Source organism: Rhea pennata, chromosome 3 (genome assembly GCF_028389875.1).
Source record: "Rhea pennata isolate bPtePen1 chromosome 3, bPtePen1.pri, whole genome shotgun sequence".
NCBI classification, from domain to species: Eukaryota; Metazoa; Chordata; class Aves; order Rheiformes; family Rheidae; genus Rhea; species Rhea pennata.
The window spans coordinates 37730560-37756171 of NC_084665.1; the positions used below are offsets into that span (position 1 = coordinate 37730560).

Below are 25612 nucleotides of genomic sequence, written 5' to 3' on the forward strand. Positions count from 1 at the left end.
AGCACTACAGTCACAGAGCCACATTCTTGCAGCATGAATTCACTGGAAATTTGATCTAAGCTTATACACAGAAAACATGAAGTTAAAGACAATTAAGCATTATCTTAAAAATAAACATAGCTCTTGGCCATCTACATCTCAGCTCCTCATTTACAGGAATAACATGGGAGACAGTATCCACATGTCTCATTAATAATATAACTGCTTGACTGGAAAAAAAAGGGGTAGCAATTGTGATGGGCAGAATTGCTTCCAAATTGCTTCAGACACGAAGTTAGTTGGCACTGACTAGAAATTATTGAGAATAGAGAGAAAAAAAATATTCCAAGTCATCCATGACTTACATGTTCTGATAAGAAGATACAGACATAATGTGGTTTTCTAATGAAGAACTGTTACAAACTGTGTCAGGATTTTCCTAAAGACTTCATCAAAAGCTGCAGGAATTTGTATCAACTTCACCGGGACCAAAATATCACCCTTTTGTCTCCTGTTACTTAAGAAAATCAGCACATGTCCCAGAGGATCCTATCTGCTTGGAGCATATCCTTACTACCTCAGGAAGTAAACTGCATGGGAGAAGTAAAACTAACTGAATTAAGATAGTGGAACTGATCCGCCCTTCTGTCTCATATTTTTGCAACTCTACTGCAGTCTGTCTCATTATAGCAGAAAAAAAAATCAGGATTTTGATGAGGCTATGTACTGAATCACAAAGACATAGCAATTTAAGGGTTTTTTTTATTGTATTGCACAAAGTATCTATGCAATCCATGTAGGTACTGTATTAAATGATCCATAATTCCCAAAACGTTGGCTGTTGTAGCACGCATCAAGCATTGTGAGTAACCAGTGCCTTCTTCAAAAATTAAAATATTCGGTTGCAAGTTTAAGCATGTGTGGCAATAAATGAAGAAAAGCTAGGAGTATCAATACATATTTCTTTTCAAACACACAGTTATACAACTTTCAGAAGAGCACCAATATTGTCAAGCAACTATTTTGATGAGATACTGTATGTGTAGGCTCCGCAGTAAAAAGTCAAGATGCACACAAAAAATATATTTCAACTTTTAAAATAATTTAACCATAATATCTTGCATGTTATCTGTTTACAACATATGATTTCATATACAGTATCAAGCCCAAAGCCTCAATTTGTTTAAATTTGTGCATGCTCATTTAAAGCAGCTGAGACTCTGGACCACACGTTCAAGCAGAAAGAGCCTTCAAATTGTTCACATCTGAACACAGAGCAGTAGAAAACAGAGGAAACAGTTACAGTGAAGGTGTAACAGAAATAGTACTATGAAAAATGAATTAAAACGCTATCAAATTCCAAAACATAAGGTTCTAGAAAGAAGCCTACATGTAAAGTGATGTTGCAATAATTTATAAAGGTGAAGAATTAATATCAGTCTCCTTACTGACCCTTACAGACTCTCAAATATTCTGAAGCTCGTAGAAGTGAACTAACCAAACGTCACAATCAGTATCATCCTCAAACTGTATTTCTTAAGTTTCTGATTGTTAATACTGGTACTTAAAACATTTTATATTTGCTGAAAACTGTCATTAAAATTTATCCTTCTGCTATGAGAATTTGCTGTAATAAAAATCATGAAAAACAATAGATAAAAAAATAGTTTAGAACATTTTTAGAAAACCCGTCAAACAACTGCAAATACAGCTGGTTTTTAAGTGTCTCTACTCTTGAGTTGTATTTTTTTTTTGTTTTACATGAATGACTTATAAAGAAGCAAGAAGTACCAGTTCTAAGATTTATTTTTGTCCATTACATTGAGGACCTCATCTAAAAGTGAAGGTCCCAAGTCAAGTTGTAAAGAAAGAAGAGAGCCTGCAAGATCTGAAAGGGATTCTTCTGACTTTGTCTCCGTCTTGGTTAGTTCACATGAAAGTCGACTGTCATCAAATATATCAACTGTTTGCCAATCAGTGCACCGTTCAGAAAGGCTGGATGAGTGACTGTCTCTACCATTGGTGAAATGCGATGAAGAACCATTTTGCTCCCATATGTCATCTTTGTATATTTCTCCATCTTCCAACTCTTTACTTTTCTCCTGCAATTTTTCTTCTATTACTGGCTCACAGCTAAGCCTAGGATTTCTAGATGGCCTGATGGATTCTTGCTTTGAACTAAATGTCACTGGTGACAATAAGGGCAACATAAGGGCTTGAGAACCCCCAATGGCAGGAAGGGAAATGGCATTTTTGAGCACTGGTGACGGAGTTTCTGTAAACATGGATTCAGAAGTGCTGTTTGCCCTTAGGAATTCACTGTGGCCACCAGACTGGCTAACTCTAGTTTCTCCTTCATTTCCAGGTAACAGTTCATAGTTTCCCTGCAAAAAAGAGATGTCCCCAAAAACATCATGTTGCCCTTCTTTTCCAATGTGTATGGTATGACGAAAATCTCCAAGTGGTGGACTGATCATATCAGGAGACAAGATATCCCTCAGTTTGAATTTCTTCCCTTTCTTATTGTTAGCAGCTTTCAAGTAGATGGGTGTCTTGGCTGGCATCTTGTTTGTAGATTCTGAGAGGTTTGCAGATTGACTTTTTTTAAAAAATCCTCCCCCCCCCCCAAAAAAAAAAACAAACAAACAAAAAGCCTCCTACCAAGTTAGTTATTCTCAGGTTCTCAGAAGAATTTTAGTGTTGGACAACTCTCATACATGAAGTCCCTTTCTTCTGAGACAGAAGACTTTCAGGTACGTGAAGGTGAAATTCTCTCACTGCAGATCTTTCTAAGGTGGAGCACAAGTTCCAAGTCAGTTAGCAGCCAAGTGTCCTACTGCATCCAGAATCTGAGAAAAACCTGTATGGGATACAAAACCAGGTTACCATTAACTTATTTTTCATGGTTCATTCAGTCTTGTTTTTACAAAAAGAAAAATAAAAAGTACTGACATTTCTAACCTGCAGATTAGCTTTATAATGTTGCTTCCCTTCATTAGGCAGGATAAAAGGGTATAGATTAACAAGGGCTAGCTAACCTTTCCCTGACTTCATAGTTTTTTTTTTTTTCTTTTTTTTTGAAGTCAGAGTTTCTTAGACACGGTTGCTGAGCACAGTTTATTTGATAAATATCACTATCTAAATCTTTCCTCTTATTATTCTGGCATTCCAAATGCTAGCCTTCACGAGCACATGCAGACACACATTTATAACATGAGGGCTCAACCACATTAAGCTTTGGATAGACCCAGAAGGCTTCATAGAGTCACAAAGGCAAAGCTTTTTGAAATGGAGAAGACCACTTTGGATTGGAGGAGAAATTCAAATACCCCCAGTTAGTGCTGGGACTCTCATAAGCTGACAACAATGATGCTTCTGAAAAATGCATCCATTTAAAAGGATGATTTTAGGCACTTAAAGTTCTGCTGATCCATATCTCTAAAATTAGTTAGGAAAGTCCAAAAATTTAGAAGAGACTGGTTCTCATGGCTATCATCTTTAGACAATGGGAATTCTTCATAGCAATGATTACACACTGTAGCTCACAAATACCTGTTAGGTCATGAGGCCATGGTGACTCAAAGTTGGTCTGTGCAACCAAATGAAACGGTATTTTCAAACCAACAGTCTCCCTGTCAAAATTTATTTTCTGAAAATACTGATAGACTGTCAGTCCTGTAGACTGTTTTGTTGAGCCAAAAGCTTATGTAAAACACTTTTTTATTAATGAGTTATTGGTGTATTTCTTATAGCACCAATTCTTGACCCTTGAGTAATGCCAGAATAAATGCATTTTTCTTCTGGACATCTTTGTACTTTCCCTCACTCAACCCACAGAGCACCACAATGTGACTGTGTTTCTGCTGAAGGCTTAGTGGTCATTCCTTCTTACCAGAATATTCACCACCAAATCCCTCACCCTCTGCCTTCTTCCATCCTGACCACATAAAAAAAAGCTTGTAGTGTCTGAACAAAAAGGACTACTATGTGGAATAAATAAAGGAATAACAAACTGCTGCTCCTGCTACCTTTTAACAAATTCCCTAGCAGAGCTATTCCTTCACTGAGTTAAGCCCAAAAAGGATCACCGGTTTCAAAAATTTGTACAGAATGGACATACAGCCAGATTGTAAAGGGCACTTAGGCATTTTCACAAATCTATTAACCTTACTGAGCAATCAGTTCCTACAGCAGGGTGCTTAATTGTGCATCACAAGGAGAGCTGGGAATCCAGCCAGGTTAGTATTCTTTTTTGATTCCCACAAGATATCTACTGAACTTCAAATACCATTGAAAATCCCTCCCCTAAACACACCAGCAAAAAGTACAGCAGATATAAACAGATGAGAGCTGTCATACAAAATAAGCTCAATGTTCTATAAATTATGAAGGCATTTATACTTTCAAGCTCCATTTTGATGATAAAATCACTTGCATTAATCAGTTAAAAGCGCGTCAAAGATTGCTCCTTCATAACAAAATGCTAATTCATTAGGATCAACAGAATACTAGGAGATTTGCATTACATACCAAAACCGCATTGACTCAACTCCATCTTAGTACTGTGAGATACTGAGGGAGGTTCCGAGTGAAACCTCTACTTGTGCCACAGATCATGGGAATAAAACTAACTAGTCAGTTTAGTTACCTTTCAGATTCAAAACTGAAAAATTCACTGCATTGTTTTAACTTCCTCCTCCCCCCCCTTCCACAGCTTATCATTTTAACCTTGTAACCCATTTAGCTAAACAAAATGTTCTCAATTCTAAAGAGAATTCTATTCTTAGTGAACAAAGCTGAATGGTGAGGTCGTTTTATGTTTATCTAGTGAATTCAGCTCCATCTCATTTCCCAGGAATAAAAGACAGAATTCCCTCTGGTTCTAATTCTTCATTCTTTCAGATTTTTTGATCTGTGGAATGAATGGCAAATGCAGTGCCAGTGTGGTCCGAAGGCAAGCCTATTGGCTACTAGTTTAAAAATAAAAGACAAATCCTAGTTCATTCAAACTTCCATGGGTCCCACCAGTTTCGATCTACAAAGGCCATTATCACCAAGCTGCACAAGGAGATTTCAAAGAAACACAAGGTACACAATGAAACACATCTGAACATCAAGAAATATTAACATTAACTGTCAATCTACTTTCGTTACAAATAACACATTTTGACACACAGAAGAGGACTGTATTTTATTAAACTCATTGATTGAGGGGGAAAAAAAAAAGAAAAAAAAATAGAACAACAAGCTTCGGGGCATCCAGAGCTCCTTCAGGTCTTGCACTATGAGAGAGCCCCAGTAAGGGGCAGTGTAAAACCACACTACCTCTGAAACTGCTGCAGGAGACTGCTGCCCTATACAATCCCTTCCTGCCCTATATAGCAAGCACTGCAGTTGTGCAAGAGCAGGCCTTGCCTTCTGCTTGGCCAGTTCAGAAAAGGCTTTACATCTCAAAGGGAGAACATTCAAAGTTATGTGTACTGCAAGCATTGCTTGCTCAGCTAAGGATTTCATTAATCATTCCAAAATTCCCAAATTACACCTTGTAAGTAAAAGATAAGGATTCCCTCTTCAACAGGCAGACTTTTAATGCACAGCATAACATAGACTTCAGAGCAACTATACTTCATTTCTGCATACCTGTCCTCTTTGGCAACTATTACCCAAAGGAGTACAAATTTTAAACCATTCTGAACAGCTGAAATGTAGTATTGATCTGGAAATACTAACTTATTCTAAAATACTGTTATTACCTTTAATTGATAATTAAATGAGGACAAACCTATGCCAATATATAAAGTAATTAAAAAAAAAAAAGACTTTGGTAAATGAAACAAGGCCTAGTAACACCATATCTCCCATATGACTCCTCCAAATCTCCCCTAAAATTAGTCCAGAAGTTCTCACAATATCCTTACACACTGCCTGCATTCAGTAATACGTGATGAATGACCAAAACACCCTGGTTAAGAGATTACCCTCCAATCTTGATACCGTGCTCCACAGTAGTGTTCACTTAGTCTGAAAATCAGACCTTTTTCTGATCTTACCATTGAAGGAATCTCTGTTTTGACCATATTCAACTCAGTTCTATAACTAAGAGAATGCACTGAAAAGCTGAATGAGAAATCATTAGAAAAATCAAATGCACAGCCAAAAAATCCACAGTCTGACACTGCCAACCTGCAATGGAAGACCTCCATTTAAGAGAAAACTGATTTGAAAGATTTTCCTTCCAGTTTGCGAGATAACCGTCTCCTAACAAGATCTGAGTAGATGCCAATCTAGAGAAACTTGAGCATAGTGAAGTTTAAGGATTTAGTTTGCCTGTAACTTTTGCTCATTTTTATTCCTATCACTTCACACTCTTTATATAAACGTTCTGCTTGGTAACCTAGACTAATATTTTTAGAGGCACTTTTCAATCTGACTTGTGAACTTCTGTCCACTTAGCAGCCACTCCCTTCCACGCAGCTCCAAATTTTCAGTGGGTGCCTCAGTTTATTCCAGTCAGTTTTAAAAAGACAGACAGCAAGTATCTCAACAGCTAAGCTTACAAGGCCAGAGACAAGTAAAGGTCAGGGTGCAAAACTGTAATTGTGTACAACTCCCAAAAGGCTTAGATTAATCAGTGTCTTAGGCAAACATATGAAAGGAATAAAATGCCATTTCCAATAGAGCAGAAAGCAGAAGCAAATTGCGCACTCTGGGAAGCCTACGGGCTTTCTACAGGACAATCTCTTGCTATGGTTCAGCTTAGATGTCATTGGCTAAAGACGCTGAAACTTTACAGAAAACCTTCCCAAAGCATCATAAAAAAAACAAAAACAAAAAAAACAAAACAAAAACAGTGAATTACCTTGTACAGCAGGTCACTAGAAGATGACCAAGTTTATATACCACTTAGGCACCCAAAGCAGAAGAGAATACCCACTAAAAGGCAGAAGCAGACTACTCAATAAGCTTATACAACTTTTTTACCGATGAAACGTCTGCAAGCATAGAGAAGTTAGGTTTTGGGGGCTCATTTTGTTTTTTAGATGCCAGTAGCTTTCACCAGCCGTAACAGTTAAGAATGTCTCTGTCAAAACTGATATTCATACTACGTCTGAAACAACACCAGTGCAAACTATGGCTTATTCTTTTCAGACCAAGGGCTAAGATAAGACAAACTCTCAGTATATCTAAGTCTTCAGATACAAGATAAGCAACAGAGTCTGTGCCATCAAGCTTACCTCTCACGCTCCTATGGAGTTGATGTCCCTATCAGCTGGCAGCTCCTGAAATGAGAAGCCACGGGTCCATCCTCTTCTCAACTAGGTCACCAGTGAGCCTCTACTTATATGACCACCATCCTCCGAGTAGTTTTAACCAAATCAGGTGGCAATACTTCTCTTTCCAACTTGTTCAGCTAAACTTACCTTGTTTATAAAAGGCCCAGCCTTTTAATTAACCTGTATTAAATTAAGTCTTCTTGATTGAATTAAAATCCTCTGCCCCTTTGTTTCCCCCTCCTCCAAAGAATTTGCACCTTTCTGATTAAAGCTACAGATTTAACTACTTCATAAAATAATCAGGCTAATTCACACCCAAGTTCAACTGATTTTCTCAAACTGCACTCAACCTAGCTTGCTAGATCTAATCTTTTTACCCCATTGTCCCTTACATATATAGAAAATGAAGGGAGAGAAAAAAAAACACAGTATTTTTCAGAGCTATAGAAACAGGCTGAAAGGGGACCCCAAGATGCAGTTCATTCATTGCTCCCTCTTCCTGCAAAGGCCTTCTGCTAGTTCTGGCAGAAGTCTGTCCACCATCCTTTTAAAATCCCCTACAAGTGCAGACCATCCAGGTTAATCTACTCCACATAGGCTAGTCATCAGGGAAAACATAGCCAAATTCTCCCTTACTCCAATTTGCGCCCTAATGAATGCAGTTTATTCTTTGCTTTTATACATTTTGCATCTGCTTTCACCCTTCTTTTCTCTAGACTAAACAACCCAGATACTTCAGTCTTTCAATACAGGTCATTCTTTCTCGAACATAGATCCCTTCCCCCAGTCCCCTTTTCTGGTCTCTCTCTTCTTGGCTCACATCTTTCTTTAAGTGTGCCCAAAAGCAGACATAGTACTCAAGCAGAGATTTCAACTTAACAGTGTATCTGCATTTTTCTCCTGGCAGCACAGCATTGTGCTGGCTTATGTTTACTTTGTGGTCTGCTAAAAAACCCAACTGTTTTTCAGAAGAACTGCCGTCTAGCCAGTTATTCTGCATCTTGTTCTTGACTCCTGCCACTTCAAGAAGCCTTGGCACTCGCTGTGCTGTGTATGAATTTAGCATTCTCTTCAGATGTAAGGGCATACATTCAAATAATTCATGAAAATATTGCATAACAACAGAGATGGAAGATAGCCCTGCAAAATTCCATTTGATCCATCTTTCCAGACTGATGGTGATTAAATACTTCAAGCTGCTACTCGAGGTAGTTTGAATTCTTGAGAACGACTGCTCATGGGTAAGGAATCAGGAGAAGAAAGGAACATGAATATGCTCCGTAATACAAGCGTATTAATGAATGACAAGGAAGGCTTAGAAGACTTCAGCTTTAAGAACACTAGCTGGGGAGAGAAAAACAAACAAAAGAACTGATCCATTATCAGGCATATTTCCCTTTCACTTTCCCTTCCAAGCATATGAGAAATTTTTTAAGGCACATTTTCATTTCTCATGCTAAAGAACACTTTTCCCCACATAAATAAATAAATAAATAAATAAAACCCATCAGCTACGAACAGTCCCTCTGAAGAAGTGTTAATTGTCATTAAATGTGAGCATAGATAGGGTCAGGCTGTATTTAGTGGTTTTTCCTCCAGGTATCTTCCATTTCTCCAACATCTTCCTCTTTTTCCCTCATAAATCTTAAGTTTATGGATGAGAAAAACTCAAGTTGCCAAAATGATTTAGTTACTGACTGCTTTAAATCTTGCAACCTTTCCTTCCCCCTGTCCTTTCAAATGGATCAAAGCAGAGTAAACCATGTTAACCAGATAACACCTTCAACATTACAACATTAAACTACTTACACATTTAATTCAAATGAGTGAGGCATTTCACACATTTAGGAGCTTTTATTTTAGCCTCCAGGAAGAAGAAATAATGGAAAACTAATCTGATTTGAAACAACTATTTTGACAGTTCACTGTGCCCTGCAAACTGGTGCACCAGCACAGCTGGAATGGGCTGCTGAAGGTATGACTGTCAAATTTGAGTAACTGGTACCAACCTCCAGTTCATTTTTTTTTCCATGTCTGTCTGTGAGATTAAAAATGCCCTTTATAACCCAGTAACCTTCATCGCTATCAAAGTACTTGAATATTAACCACATCATTTCTCAGGCTTCTTTTTTTGACCAGTCTGAACAGAAAAGATTCCTCAGTTCAGAAGATAGGCTGGTTTTAAACCTTCAAATATCTCTCTCGCTCTCTCTTCTTTGCTCTCCAATTTTCCAACATCCTTTTCAGAGCAGATTAGAACTAGTGGCAACATTCTGATATTGTTCTCCTGAACAGCATATACAAATATAAAAATCACTTCTTTCTTCCCATCTTTGCTACCTTGTTTATGAAGAAGACTGTTTCAATGCTTTTTCCCCCACCATCTCACAGTAAGAATTCTCCTGTACTTACAGGGCTTGCTCACAGTGTTATATCACAAACCCTTTAAGAGTGCTTGTTAGGTGAAATATAAAGGAGTTCACCAAGTAGAATAAGTCATATTGGCAAAATTAGAAATTTATTAGCACAGCCACTCATTGGTCCAGAATGGTCGTTCCCATCTCTCTCTCTAGGATGGGGCCACACAATATACCCATCGCATCAAGAACACTGCCAGTGGTAGTGTTCATATTACACTGTTTTGTCCAGTAAGATGCTTTTCCATAGAAAACACCATGGCTTTCCAAGCTACCATTATTCAGTACATGAGTATGGTTTACCTTCTTTATAACAAAATGCAGGGCTATACCTCACAAAGAAGAAACATTTTCTTTGAACGTGTTTGCACTATCAGTCTGTCAAATATTTGAGATTTCTCCATCCTCTTCCTCAACAGACTACCTCAGCAGTCTCCATCACCTGAAAATTCGTACTGCAGTAATATCACACTTACATGCAGGTTGCTCATCAAAATACTATGCAGCACTGGGCTGACAAAAAGATCCCTGCATTATTTCACTGAAATTCACCCCTCTTTGATGCTGACTTCCCTCTGACGTTTTCTTTGAGATTCTTAATCTGTTTAATGTGTGCCTTGTTGATGCTGCAAAGGAGTAATGTTTTAAAAATTTGGCTGTCAGCCAGTATCAAGTCAAATGCCTTATAGAGTCATTTTTTACAGTTGTGCTTTTGACTGTTAATTGGAATATCTTAATTGCCTAGTTTTTCATTAGGCATTTTTTTCCCCCACCTTTCAATAGGTTTTGGTCACAGCTTGTTTTCAGCTTTGAGAAGTTAGCATCTTTTCTAGAAAAATACCCCTCCCCCTTTTTTTTTCTTCCCTAGAGATAAGCACTTAATGAATTCACTGCATTCAGTTCAACTCCATGATCAGACACAGGCCCCTCTTATTGCCTTCTTCTTAGCTTTGTTGGCTTGTTCATTCATACACACGGATATAATACCTCATAGTTCAGTTCTATCATTGGCTTAAAAAAAAAAAATGGGTGAGTGCAAGACAACGCAGATGCAGGCAGAGGTATGAATGCTTCCACCACGTCAGTGCAAAGCTTAGCACCTTAATGCACACAGCCCGTGAAGGTGAGGTCACGCTAAGCCAGCCAGATTGTGCACTGAAGCACAGGCACACACTTCCTCCTAAAAAGCCATCAGACCAGAGAAGCAAACAGCTGGGGACTATAAACACATGAGCCACATGTCAGAGAGGCTTAAAAACTTGCCCATCAGTTCTCTTGGGCCAATGAAAACCCCTGTGAAACTAGACTAAAAAAAACTACAACCCAAGTCCATGTGCTACCTAAAGGATTGGGTAACTGCTCTGGCTGAAACCTCACCTAGGAGGAGAAAGGATTAGTTTCAGCCAGAGCAGCACCCTGATGCAACTCAAGACTTGTCTGCTTAAGTGCTGGTACTGGCATACAGAAGAATTTGGAAACCTGTGGACTGAGGCAGGCAGCACTGCCCCTTTTGATGTCAGCCAGCACAGATAGGTGGTTAAGTGGATTATGAATCCACACCCTTTGCAATTCTGAGCAGCTTAGCATAGATGGCTTCTTCTTTTGAGACACAGGGTTTACGTAGCTCCTCTACCAGGCTCTCTTAAAGCTGGTTTAAGAGTTCCCACCCCAGATGGCGGGGTTCCCACCCAGGAGCCTGGTGCTCCTGGCTCCTCACTGCCATTCCCTGTACCCTCTGCGTGCCAGCACACCTGCAAACCACGCTGCAAGCTGGGCATGGCAGCAACTCTCCCTCTGACTCTGTTTACAGTAAAAGCTTCCAAATTGTTGCAGTGTGGACTGGAGGTAAAGTTTCAAGGGAGAGTTAAAGCCTACCTAACTGCTGCTACCAGAAGGGCTTTCTCTTCTTCCCTCCCTCCCTACTATGTTGCCACCTTTGACCCCTTATAAGCCAGCTGAACTCACTAAACTGGACGAGAACTAACTAGGAGAGGGGTGCAGAGTCACATAGCTAAGAGTGGGGCTGCTCCTTTTGGCTGCAACAAGTCATTTGAACAGCTCAGCTGTCTTGTGAAACACTGCGCTTAGAGAGCAAGGAGTTCTGGCAGAGGGATGGGCAGTTCTTAAACCAACTCTTCTGCAAGATAAAATGTCCATGGAATTACACCCACATTTCATTTGCTTCTGATTCAAAACTGGCTTGGTAACTCCATCAGCTTCTGCCTAAGGGTTCTAAAGGCTACTATCATGTCAAAATGAAGTTTTTCCAGCTATAGTTAAAAGTTTATTAAGATCCTTAGTTTAACTTTTCCTTAATTGGTAGCTTCTGATAAAAGATAATCTGAAATAAAAGCATCTTGCAAGATTTCACACCCCCATCTCTACCCTCCTCCAATTCTCAAATACCCTTCATCTCTAAGTTAAATATTTTTTATCTTCTCCTTGAAACACACAAGTGACACAGACATATTGTAACCACCAATGCTGCTATTATTCAATTCTCAAAGTGCTTCACTTCAAATAAGTATTTACCATCTTGAAATGCCTGATAAAATGGTTCAAACTAAACTTGAAGGCCAGAGAGCCCTCTATGTGCAAATGCTAACAGTAAAGTAGAGGTATAAAGCTACAGAAAAAAAATGAATTTGCATAAGACTTATTTGATTTGTTACATAGGAAAGGATGAATCCCCTGCTCTGCTGCAGTTGTTCTGCTTCATTCCAAGAGCTGACTGGTCATCAAGATGAGATCAAAGAGCATGGGGTCGAGGTAGCTGGAAGGCAGGAAAGCCTGCAACAGATAAACTCTTCACTGAATTTCTTTTTTGGCCCAACTCATGCTGTTAAAGAATAAGGATGAAATCATGGGGTAGAAAAGACTTTTAAAAATTGGTTATTTATGTATAAGTCTATGTGTGCTGTTAATACAATTAAAGTAGTTGTTTCTGTTTTATCGCCTTGATATGAAGTACAAAGGAATCAAATCGAAGTTACATCTTCACAGTGAGTTTACCCCATACCCCTAACAAAATAGCTCCACTGCGTGAGGATCGCATCCGATCAGAGGGAAGAATCTGGAGGAACAAGTGACGCCTGGAAGACACGTCATATTCCGTCTCCGCTCTGCAGCACGTCAGCGGCACCTGGGCCTCGCCTCTGGCCCACGGGAACGCAGCGTGCTGGACAGCAGCTCAGCAGCAGCTCAGCGCTCGCCACTTCCTCCTGGCACCTTTTTGCGACAGAAGCTCAGTTCTATTAACTCAAATTGCCTCTACTGAACTAATTTTTTTTTTCCCTTTTCCACTTCTTCCTTGGAACATATCAAATACCATCGCAGTGCCTGCATTCTGTAAGCAAACAGTTCTATTTCACATATGGCTCTTAAAACCAGGCAGAGTTGATCAGTCTAATTTGTAAGGAATATGCTCAGCACTTGTATCTTCTATGTTTGGAAGCGCTGCAGAGGTGTGCTGTCTGAATATTCAGAGTGGCACAATGACAGTTAAGTACTAAAACCAGTTTAGTGATTAGCAGCTTCTTTCAAACTCTAATAGCCAAATATTTAAACTGTCTGAAATACTATCTCAGATCCCACTGAAGCTACCTTTTCTCTGTACTCAGGGTTTTACCTCAGCCAGTACTTAGCACCATTTTCCCCTTACTGCAGTCGCATTTCAGAAGAGAAGTACAGATCTACAATACAGCTTATGCCAAATAGCATACAAGACGACAACATCTGTGTATAGAGAGGACTGGACTCCTAGCTTGCACGTGCAGGCAGTATGATAGAAAAATTAAATAGGCCAGGGAAATATGCTGCATCCAATGAACTCAAGCAGACCTAATGTACTGCAAGTCAAGTCCTGCCCTTTCCAGCTTTCTGGAAAAGCATTTTGCACACGTTTCTTGTTCTCTCTGCACTCTGCAGGGGCTCCTGCTCAGGATTTGGCTTTGAGACTGCAAGAGAACATAAATCCCTGTGTTTAAAGGTCAATATTTCAAAGTGTTCCAAAATGCACATTTTGTTTTTAGAAGTAACGTCCAGGGAATGAGTATTGGCGGCAAAAAGAAAACTTCTAGTAGGCAGTCACATTAGGGTAATGTAATCATGACTCATGCTCCTCACCCATTTCCTGACCAGGGCTGTGCATGATCAAAAGAAAACCAGCCACAGTAATGCTGCTGCTCGTTAATGTTAGCGAGCCTGAGAGGATTACAGGCTACCAGAAAACAAACTCATTGCACAGTATCCTATTTAAAGGCTGGCATAAACTGACAGGGACAAATGCAGCGTTGTAATGCCACACTCAGCAAAACAGCGACTTGCCTTTGTTGAAAGCAGCAAATTACAGCTTTTTACAATGAGTTCTCCTATCTAAAAAAGCCGGAGGATTCATACCTCTCGCACACCTTAAAGCATGGTAAATCCTTGGTTAGTCTCTAAGGAAATACAAGCTGCATGGCCCTTTTGGAAGGATCACAGCAAACAGACTGCTAGAAGACAACCACCACCTCCCCAGAAAGGCTGTAAATGAATATAAACACGCACACAGCACTGCAAGAAGCGTTTCCTGTCAACTCACAATCCTGTTGAGCGGCATGAAAGTGAAGCATGCATTTAATGATGCAAATTGGAGTCGCATAAAGAGCTCTTCAGTGAAAAACAGATGTCAGATCCTTGGGACCTTGGTCACATTTAATTTGTTCCCAAACACACATTAATGAAAAACCAAAAATTAACCAGATATTTCTAGAGAAACAAGGCTAGACTTTAGGTAACACAGAAGACAATATGTAGCTGCACCTCTCTGCAGCCCTCCTAGGTCAAATAGGGATGAATTGACTCTCCTCCCTTCCTCTCTCCTCCTGCAGAAGCGGGGTCCTGCATTTGCTGCTGCCTTTCATTCCCCTTCACAAATGCCAGTTGCTAAACATACTTCCCAGCACCAGTCACTGTGTTCCGTATGTCACTTCAGAGATGGGATATCAAAGGGGAGAAAAAGCCTCAAGTTGAGCATTACAGATGCAATCCATGGCCAAAAACATCGCTCAAACTTCAGATATATCAGCAATGGCACTCCACTTCCAGGATGCTGAAAAGACCTTTAACAGCTTTTTGACAGGCAAATCCCATTTGAATTACACAACAATATGGCTTTTTAGTAATGCTTCAGCTTGCCTATTACAAGTATCAGACAAGTATCAGCCTCCGCAAATATTTCGCAAATATCAGAATCCTACAAATATCAAACTCCACATGATGTAAAGTATTGTGGGGAGAGGTAGGAGAAGCAATCAAGACAAGTTATTTTAGGTCTGAATAGCAGTTGAATACATTAAGCTTACACTTTTTCTAGGGTGCACTTACTACCTCAGAGTTGAGACAAGCTAATTCTGTAACGCAGCATACATAGCAAGGCCTCGCAGTGCATTTCGACACTTGCTGCTTGACTGCTATAACTCTGCTTGGTCATCATATGCCTTATTTATACAACTACAAAACACAGAAACAAGGTGCAGCAATCCCTTTGGGCACAGTGCACCACTCTCCTGATGCAAACAGGAGCTGTTACCACATGCTGCAAGTAATCCATGTACCAATCCATATACCTGGCATGGAAGGCAGTGGTATGTAGACCCACAACGTAGTTCTCAAACTTACTTTACACAGTAAAGTTTAAGTATTTAGGCATTCAAGTAAAGTTTATTTACATGTTTAGTTACTTAATCCTGTAAAAAGGAGGAAAGATGAACTTTTGCCCTTACTGAAGGCTATTTAAAGGCATATTTTTAATTGTTATTAAAAAGCCCTTGCCATTAGAAAGTCAGAATTAGGAGTCAAAATTCAATTTGTGGGAAAGGAGTTAATTGTCTACTCCCCATCAGAAATGTAAGAAAGTGTGACACATTGTAGGGCGCAGGACATCCACCACCAGCACTGACAAAAATCTGTTCAAACACTGCAGAAAAAAAGCCCTCAGAAAACAAAACTAATGGTAAAGATGGTCAATCTAAGCTATAAAAGTAAATCTTCAGATAGTCCTGATCTCTTCAGTGTGGACAAATCATTTTCAGTAGAAGTTGAGGTCACTTTCTTTGCCCTGAGTGCAAACTGAAACCATTTCCAGGCAAAATATCTTCCATATAATACAGTAACAATGCAACAGGATCACATTAATTTAAGGCGCAATGTAGCACACTCTTCTTCGTTCCAGAAGTCCGTACTGCTCCCTCAATTACAAAAGAGCAGATGGTTCACACAGACAGCTTGCTGAAGAAGCTCAAGAAGAGGGAACATGCATCGGAGAGGGGCATCAACATCTCAGTAGCGCTGCTTCAGTACTGCCAGGAAGAAATTTATGAACACAGTAGGGACCATTCCACAGAGTCATGAGGAGGAACAGAAGTATCATCAAAATACTGTGCATGTCTTTTGCCAGGTCTGTCTTTCAAAGTAACTTCAAGAAGGAGGGTGATGTTACAAAGCTTCCTTCTCCTCTGTACTTGGCTACTACCTGAATCTGCCACAAATACTTTCCTTTTGGCTACAGAGGCAGTGGGGCAGCATACTTTAGGCTCTGATCTGTACTGGAGGAAACTGTTAAATTATTCACCAACAGCTCCATAGATCCATGATAGAAACAGTTCAACTATTACCAAAGTCCTGTGCTTCTTAAATTATACCACACTTGTGATTATTATTCTTTTGTTGGTCTAAGGAACAATATTCACCTAAAGAAAGAAAGAAGAAAAATACATACACATATCCACTTATCCTCCAACACGAAGCTTTTACTCGAAGGAAGGATTTGAATCCAAAAGAGAGAGGACGATGGCAGATCAGTATGCGCTCTTTGCTGTTCATGTTCTTTTTGTTTCTTTCCTAATGACTCCTCTACCATCGCTGTACCTTTGTTTCTTCTCTGTACAGGTGAACTTGGCAAAACACTCTGTAGGCAGTGTTTATTTTTAAAGGTAGCTATAAAGATCATTAATTTCTTCATATTACGAGAAAGTATACTTTTGCAAGTTAAGTCACTGTATAGCCTCACAGTTATTTAGAGCCTATCTAACTGCATACATGATGAGTTCAGAGTTACACAACTCTCCATATTCGGAATCCTCTGAAGCCTTGGGGAAAATGGATTTTTTTTTTTTTTTTTTTTGCTTAAATTCTCTCAGAACAAACCAAATACAGGTTGACCTACAATAATTCAAGTTGAGTAGACCTGTTTCCTTGAAACAAAACCCTGCCACTGACATTGCTGTTGAATCCTCACCATCCATGAAAATCCATTCACTTTAGAGAAACAGAAGTGGGAAGGCAGATACCGTTTAGCATGGGAAGAGAATCTCTGCTGCAAAGACCTAAACAACAATGAAGGGAAAAATCCCAGCTGTACCCAATCAGTAAATCAAAACTCTCTACATTCAATATATTAGCAGTTTGCAGTAAAAAGATTAACTTTGAGTAGTCCCCAGGTTGCAGGGTCAGCCACCACTGACAGGATTAGGGAAGTTCACACCTGCTGAAGCTTTGGTTTCAGGCAGTCTGGAACAAGGTGGGCAGCATCACCCAGGCTGTCAACCCGGGCCGAAAGAGCCCAGCGTCTTAAAGTGAAATCTTAATTTTAAAAACAAAAATACTGTGAATACCTGAAAATCCAGAGAGGCTCTTAATCTGCCTGACATTCTGGCTATTATATTCTCAGTGGTCTGACCTTTTATGCAATGGTATGAATTAGGTGCTGTTTTAGCATTTGATAAAACCTAATTAATAGTGAAACTCCCTTCATACCTCTTGCTATTTACCTCTCTAAGGTTGGAGAAAACATGGAAAACTTTCTCCTATCTTTTTCCACACACTGAAATATTTTGTTGGACTTCCTGTTGAAATCCTGTTATTTGCTAGACACTTGGAAATGGCTGTTTGTTCCTTGGGCAAACTTAGTGTTCATGTCCTCCACCAAGCGCAAGTAAGAGTTTACCAAGGTAGTAAATGTCTTAATGCGCATGCTGCATTGGGAAAGGAACAACCTCAATCCCAGGAAGTGCAATGAACTCCTAAGTTCATCTGTTTGCTATTACCTTTTCCTAATTAAATAGAATAAAAAGAATGAAATACTGTTGATGTTTTGAAATACTGAAGCTGTAGTACTTCTGCTAATGACACTTTTTTTTGATACAACTAAGATTAACTTTGAGCCACTTGGTCCAGTTCTTATCTCCCTTGGTTAGCAGTAATTAAAGAACTATAATTACTGGATGGTATAACGGCTGTAAGTCAAATCAGAATCAGGATTTTTATTTTTCTAAATAGGCGAGAAAGCAAACTGATACAACTGCAAAGGAAGAACTACAGGTTTCTGTAATGTCCAATACACACAGATCCTCTTTGGCCCAGTGCATCTATGCAAAGACAAAAGAACGTTTTTGTCACAGGATCTAAGACTAGATCAGTTATGACTTATTACCCCCAGCTTATTACACTCGATTTCACAGCAGTTGAATCTCCTCATTTGTACACAGTAAACATTACTCCAAGTTCAGACTAACTGAAGACGTTACAAACAGAAGTTCTGGCATTTGCTTCTACTATGGATGTTATGGTTCACTTGGGCTCACCAAAGGATCCTTCAACCTGCACTCACTGTGCATGCTCCTACACTCCTTGCCTTCAAGTCATCCATTTTAGTTGGGGAATCACTCTACAAGGACCTACACTGGAGGCCTGGAGGTCAGGGGCAGGAGAAGAAAAATTGACTGGTAGGTAATGGAAACAAGAGAAAGAGTGATCTTGATTAGCTGACATCTGAACATCACCAAGCCACTTATATTTTAATAGTAGTCAAATTCATGCATTAAAGATTAAAATTTAAGACTAAATCATCCAGGCCACATTTTCAAGATCAAAGATTGTGCTTAGGAATAGTATCAGTAGTTGTCCAAGTCCGAAAAGATAACCAGTTGAACCTGATCTTGTGCTTTATCTAAAGGGGCTAAAGTGATTCTCCAGTGCCTGAGACAGCATTGCTAAGGAAAAGGGAAGTTCCAGGAATTCTGCGTTTGGCTCTCATCATATTCAGTCCTGGTAGCCACAATTCAAGGAGGATGCTACTAAAGAGGGTTTCAGGAAGAGCCGTGAGACTGATTAATGTGCTAGATAATTTACAGCAGCAGGCTCACAGAGAGTTCAGTCTGCTCAGTTACTTAGAAGATGACATGATGAGTTGATCAGAGGCTGCAAGTACCTCACATGGAGCAAAAATTTAATAATAGAGGGCATTCAGCTTCCAGCCACTGCATCTGGTACAGCTTGCTAGAATGAAGCTTGACAAAGCAAGGCAGGAAAGAAAATGTACCTTTTTAACAGCTAGAACAATTTACCAAGTATTGCAGTGGACTCTTTACTATTGGGATTGTTTTTTTAAGACAGTTTTTCTTTTCTGAAAAACACCCATGGTCTAATTCAAACTATTCAGGCAGATCTAGGAGCCATACTGACACAGAACTGAGTAACAATTCAGCAAAAGTCTTATAACTAGACAGGTTCCCAATGGACCATTTTGGCTTTTAAAATTCAAGATATGAAAAGTATTTTCCCCTGACTGAACACATGACATTTTCTTTTTCTTAAGGAACAAATATTTTGAAAAGCATTTGTATCCAGGGAAAGCCATATTAAACTTTTAAAATCCTTTTGTCCATGGGTTATATTTTCTTGGCCATCATAGTTATCATGAAGTCTGAAAGGGTAGATCTGAAATTATCAAAATAGAGCTATTATCCAAACTGTTGTGTCTGTAGAAAGTTCTAGTCTTTCAACACAAAATAGAAAAAATAATAGGTAACTATGTTTGATGCTACTTCAAATCCTGCGTGCACAACCAAGTAAATACTTTTCTGTCAGATTACCACGAATAGTTTGAGATCTGCAAAATCTAAAAGCTTGTTCTCTGATACTGTGCCAGCAGAAGGAGTACACATTTCACAACCAATTTAGGCTATTCAAAATGAACAAGGAAAACAAAACCTTTTAAGATACAACTTTGAAATTGGCATCTCAAATCCCTGACCAAATAGAATTCAATGTCCAACTTTAGATACCCAGTTTTGGAGAAAAGAATGAAAATTGAGTTGTGGCTTTGCTTCCTTTCTAGTCAAGAGAAATTCAGATAGCTCTTGCATTTCAACGACACTCTACAACTATCATTTATTTTCAAGCCAGATCTCCTGTACATTAGGGGAACTTAGATTTGGGACCATATTTGTACTTTCAGAATATTAACGCAAGAACTGCAACCTTTGAAATGAAAAAAAATCTAGTAACTACTGGCACTATCTCGTCAAAAGGACTGAAATAACACACTGAATCAAAGCATCTGAAGAACTATCTGGTGCCATTTCAGACAAGGATCTTTAACCTACACCTCCACCCACCTCCACCCACACAAAAAACCCTGATGCATTGCTCTTCCCCTACCCCAGCTTAATCTCTTTATTCCTATACATACACCTCCCACCAAAATCCACAGCCCTGCAGAGGTGCTGTTAAGAAGTTCTCACATGTCCTGTGCTTTTAAACATAGTCCTGAAATTCAAATTTATGTCCTGAATGTGTCTTTCCCTGTTCCTGTGAACTGAATTACCAGGATGGCCAATTTTAAAGCGTTTCAGATGCATTGTTTTTGCAAGAATCAGGAGCTGTCTGCTAGCGTTTGCCAGCTAAAGTCTTTCAAGATTCCTCCTCTGTTAAAAATACCACCTCTTCTCGAAGCTCTCCATGCTCCATCTCCGCAAGCAGCTTTGCAGGAAGGAAGCACCATGAGCCCAAATTTGGAAAGGGCAGAATCTGTGCGTAAGGACTAAGGGACTGGAAGCAGGAGATGGAGGAAAGTGGGAAGGGATCAACCCACAGCATGCAGAATGATGTGGGAGCTCTAAGAAAAACCTACGCATCTATGTGCGGGTACAAGGGAGAAAGACAAGCAAGCAGGCTTGATTTAGGTACTTCCTAATACTTCAGCGACTGACTTTGCTGCCCGTGACATCCATTAACAACTTGCCTGTGTATTTTACGCACTCATAAACACAAAGACAACGCCGCTACCAGGCCATTCCAGCTATCAGGACATGAATTTTTGTCCTTACACCGATACATGTTTCCACAGTTTTTCACCTTCCCTCAGAAGTAGAACATACTGTGTCCATTAGCAAAGGGGACATTTTAGGACCCAAGTCTACTTACATATAGAAATTAACTGGAATTTAGCAATAGGAGTTAATTCCTTGTTTAGATTGCACTTCTGGGTGTTGAAACCTGTTTCCTACCTTACTTTTTTTTTCTTCTCGTTTTTATGCATACTATCTCTTCTTATTTTCATTGATTGCTCGAAATCACTTAAAGATTCGCACTTTAATGGTTATACTGTTCTTCACAAAGGCACTGTCAAAAAATTTCCGCTTCTGTGTTGTTGCTTCATTCAGTGCTACTCCTGTTTCTTCCTCCTATGAAGTGATCAGATTACATCCCAGCGGTTCAGCTGTCATACCACCCCACAAAATACTTTATAAACAACATATATTCTTCTGCCAAAGTAGGAGCGCTAGTAGTAGTTTCAAGGTAAAATAACTACTGCATCTAAGAGTGAAGTTAATTCTCAAAGAAAAATATGAAAGCTGTCTGCAGTATAAACCACTTGATAGTTCATCCCTTTCTTTTGGAGAGGTGGGTTTTTTTTTTTTTTTGTCCTTCTCATAGATTCCTTCAGGAACTCCTACAGATTCCTAACCTACTTGGGCTCTTGCTATAATAACTAACTTAAAAAAAAAAAAGTGAACTGCACAGTACGGTCTGCCTGAAATGGATAGATGCCTTTGTTGTCATTGCTGTTGACTTTAGTGGATATTATCTAAAAGATTCTGGAAACTGAGACGAGTATTCATCATGCCTGAGAGTGCACTGTTACAAGCTGTAGATAAAAAAAAGAAAAGACCACCAAAAAAACCCCAAAAGAAATACAGCTTTCCTCTGCCACTATAATCATACAGTGCAAGTGGGGAAAGGGCACACAGGAACACAGCAGCTACCATACAAATAACTGTCCTGTTCAGTCCATTAGCTTGTTTCTAACAATGTATTTCTATTCAGTCTGTACAACTTCTCCATATCACTAATTATTTTGCCTATCATTAACCCAGAAACCAGTAGGAGCAGATATGGTAACATTAACAATCCAATCTCTTCATTTAAGATTTTCTCTTCAAACTGACTAGATGTCTGAACCCTCTTTCTTTCTACCATTAACTTCTAGGCAAGATGACCCAACCAACCAATGCATTCCTTGATGCTTGTATTATTGCAGAATCAGGAGCCCTAATCACAAGATCGGGATCTAGTATATTAAGCTCTGCACAGACACAAAATGACACCAGCAGAATCTCATAGAGCACAGTTCCTCAGTTGTGGCATCTTTTGGGGCAGGGAATACTGTTAGCTTTATAACAGAATTATTGTGACTAACACCTCACCCATCCTATTCGAGCTTTCTACTCCAAGTGCTCAGACTGAATTAAATATAATTCCACATGCCATACAAACAGCCTGAGCGTGGACACCCTGCTCTATTCTTTACCTGCATATTCTCATCCAGTTTTTAAATATGCAAGCAGAAAATATTGTCTGCAGAAAACCCCCAGACACACTTACACTTTATAAGCTGTGCTCATTTTTCCAAGATCATCTGCTAGAGAGCCACGAGCAAGCAAAGGAAGGAGCAGCTTAAAGTAAGGAAGAGCAGTAATCTGCAGCATCTGGAGCAGGGGCACGTGAGTTGCACCTGCCATTCAGACTGATCAGCAGCACTTAGTCTTCCCTTACCTTGGTTTCACTGGCCAGGTAGCTCTCCCACGGTCTGAATCTTCCCCTCAGCTGAGCTAACTCCTGATGTTCTTCCTAGAAGCCAAGCACTCTAAAAGAATGGGAGAAACCAAAGTCTACCTAGCCACATGCTATCCTCCAAATGAATACAGAAAAGTCAGGCAGAAAGTAAAGTACTTTTGCAAGGACCATAGCATTTGGGAGATATGTTATGGCTGGCCTTCGGAGCAAACTACATCCTCAACAGACCTACCGCAAACCAAAGGCAGAGCCTGCATTTTCTTCTTCCTCCACCCTCACTGCGACAGATGCAGCTTTTGACTTCGTAGACACTTTAGGTTTTATTCTTTGTGATTACAGTTAACAGGAACTCTCAGAGAGCCAATCTGAGTCATATTAGTGCTTCCAACGACAGGGAGTTTGTAAAACTAAAATTGATCAAGCTATAAACTGAAATCTGAACTAGGAGAAGCTTAGCCTAACCACTCCCTATGGATAAATTATAAAGTAAATTCAAACTAAGTTTTAGTTTCCAAAAGACAGCTTATTGAATGAAACTGAAAATAAAGACAGAAAAGTAATACTGGTGACCATTTCCCAACAGAATTAATTACTAAAAGCAGTGGCAAGAATACCTGAGCAAGATATTGCTCCTTAATACCAGTACATCACACTTATATTTATGGGGTACATCTTGAGCACAGAAAAAGGAGAGGAAAAAAAGCAAAACAGAACATTCACCTCCAGCCATACCACATCCTGGACATCCTTTGCCTGAGTTTCAGATCTAATTTATTTAATCTCATGAAAGAACAGAATTCAAGTCAAACTAAATCAAAGCATACATTGGATCTCATTAACTGAAAAAAAAAAGATAAAGTTAGAGGTTTCTAGAAAATATTTAGATATTTATGAAAGCTTTTTAAAAGATATATATATATATATATATATACACACACATATATATGGTTTAGGCATTACTTTAATACTGGAGATGCACAAAATGGAACTAGTTTCTGATCACAACAGATTCATGAATACAATTTAAAGGGTTAGACTTAGTAAGTATAATAATCAAGAGTAATAGTTAAATTTTTTTTTTGGTACATGTATTTCACAAGAATTTTTAAGGTCCTAATTTACTGAGGTATTGACTTTGGTAAAATTTAAAATCTTTCTAAATGAGAAGAATCCAATAATGCTGGCATACATTTTGTGCAAATATAACTGAGATAAGGGAAAATTAAACAAAAAAGCAAGAATGTAAAGTGTGTGGGGGAGGTACCAGCAACATTGGCATTATGTTCCTATGTATCACTTGGTACTACTAGAGTACCACTTGAGCATTAAGAAAACCCGATCAACTAACTATAGAGGAGCTGGCCCATCATATGAACTGAGAGAATTGCGTTCTTAAAAGTCAATGAGGAGCTTTACTAGGACTGGAGAAACAGTGTTTACCAAATCAACCAGACCTCTTCTTCACTGAAGAGTCTTATGCCTAAAGCCTTGTCTAGCCTTTCCTTCCTGCCTTTTCCTTCTCCCACCCTTGCTTCCTACTGAAGATTGAAAACAGTATTACTCATATCCTTACAGGTATCAGAGTTCCTCCCTGAGAAGAAATCATGACTGAAAGCTCTGCTGGCAAGGAAGCTAGTTTCACAACCTCTTTGGAAAAACACTTCATAGGTGAAGGTGGTAGCAGCAAAGCACCTTTGATCCTCCTTACAGAGTATCTCTGAGAATCCTGTACCCCATAATTAGAAATATCATGTGTGGAACACTAAGGTTGCAAAGTCGAAGAATGCAAAGTTAAGAAATCCCAAGATTAAACTACTTGTGCAACCATTATTTGGTTCCTTCATGCATCTGCATTAAAATGTTGCACAACACCACCCAAAAGGACTATGACAGAGCAGGACCAGGACCTTCAGCCTTAGCCTAGCACTTCAAACAGAGCCCTCTTTTTGTAGTCTTTCTCCTCATTCACCCCACAGCCCTCTTGGGGAAGAGGGCTATGAGAAATAACATGCACTTAATCTGTGTCTCCATTTTCCAACTTCCGGATACTTGCTTTTGCCAGGCTTTTCACACAGGTTTCTTTGACTTTAGTATTATACTATACAGACTTCTTAAAAAGTTGACTGGAAAAAAAAGATTTTTAATTTACAGACTAACCTCTTGGTTTTATTTACTATTTTATGCCAGTGTCTAATAATTTTATAGGAAAAAAAGCATTTGGAATGAAGATTCAACACCTGTTTCCTTTGTTGAAGGCACAATTGAAATATTCAGATACACAAAAAAATTCTACAGCCAAACAGTGAGAGTCAGACTTGAAACACCTGGTATTTCAAAGGGAGAGAATTAAAACAAAACAAAACAAAAAACAAAAAAATCCCAGCAAGTCCTACTCTTTGGATCTTCCTGGCAAAGACATGAAGAAGTATTTCTTTTCAGAAAGTTCTCTGCAAGTTACTTAAAAGAACTAATTGCCATTCGAATACATCTCGACAACTTTGCAGAGACCTGATTAAGCAAGTCGAACCTGGTTTCAGTGGCCAGGGCTTGTCATCAACAATTGTATCTCCACAGCAGGCCAGCTGCTATCTTGCACCAACCGCGCACACGTCGCCTCGGATCACTCAGAATGACCCAGAGCACAACGACTGACTGTATCATTTCATCTCGCTGCTTCTCGGACTTGTTCTGTGCTGGCCTATGTGGCAGAAATCAAAGCAGTGTATCAGCCTTGGTGAGCTTTCTTCTACTATTCAGGGCAAGTAAACAACATTAATGCAACATTTACATAGTTGAGTTGTATCTTGCTGACCCACAGACAGTGAAGGCCGAAACCCTTGATTCAGCTCCTTGGCATTCACGAGATACCAGTCATCAAGTTTTATGAATGTTGTGCAACCGCATAATTTCAAAGATAAGTATAACAGTATTTTAAACTACTTTAGCTAAACATACCATCAATAAATTGTCTCACATAAAAAGCTATTATGATCATGAAGAAATGACTTAGTTTGAGCATTCAACTACCACTTCCCTATTTTC

The 25612-nt window shown here is 39.3% G+C and overlaps 1 protein-coding gene across 4 annotated transcripts in view; it reads right to left on the minus strand.

Moving 5' to 3' along the window:
- Nucleotides 1-723: 723 nt before the first annotated feature.
- CDC42EP3 (CDC42 effector protein 3) overlaps nt 724-25612 on the minus strand; it is a 41773-nt gene continuing 16884 nt past the window's right edge. For all 4 annotated transcript variants that reach the window (XM_062572057.1, XM_062572055.1, XM_062572056.1 and 1 more), the window contains one exon: nt 724-2839. In XM_062572057.1, the coding sequence (XP_062428041.1) occupies nt 1776-2543 (768 nt within the window). In that variant the 5' untranslated portion in view covers nt 2544-2839 and the 3' untranslated portion in view covers nt 724-1775. The remainder of the gene's footprint in view (nt 2840-25612) is intronic.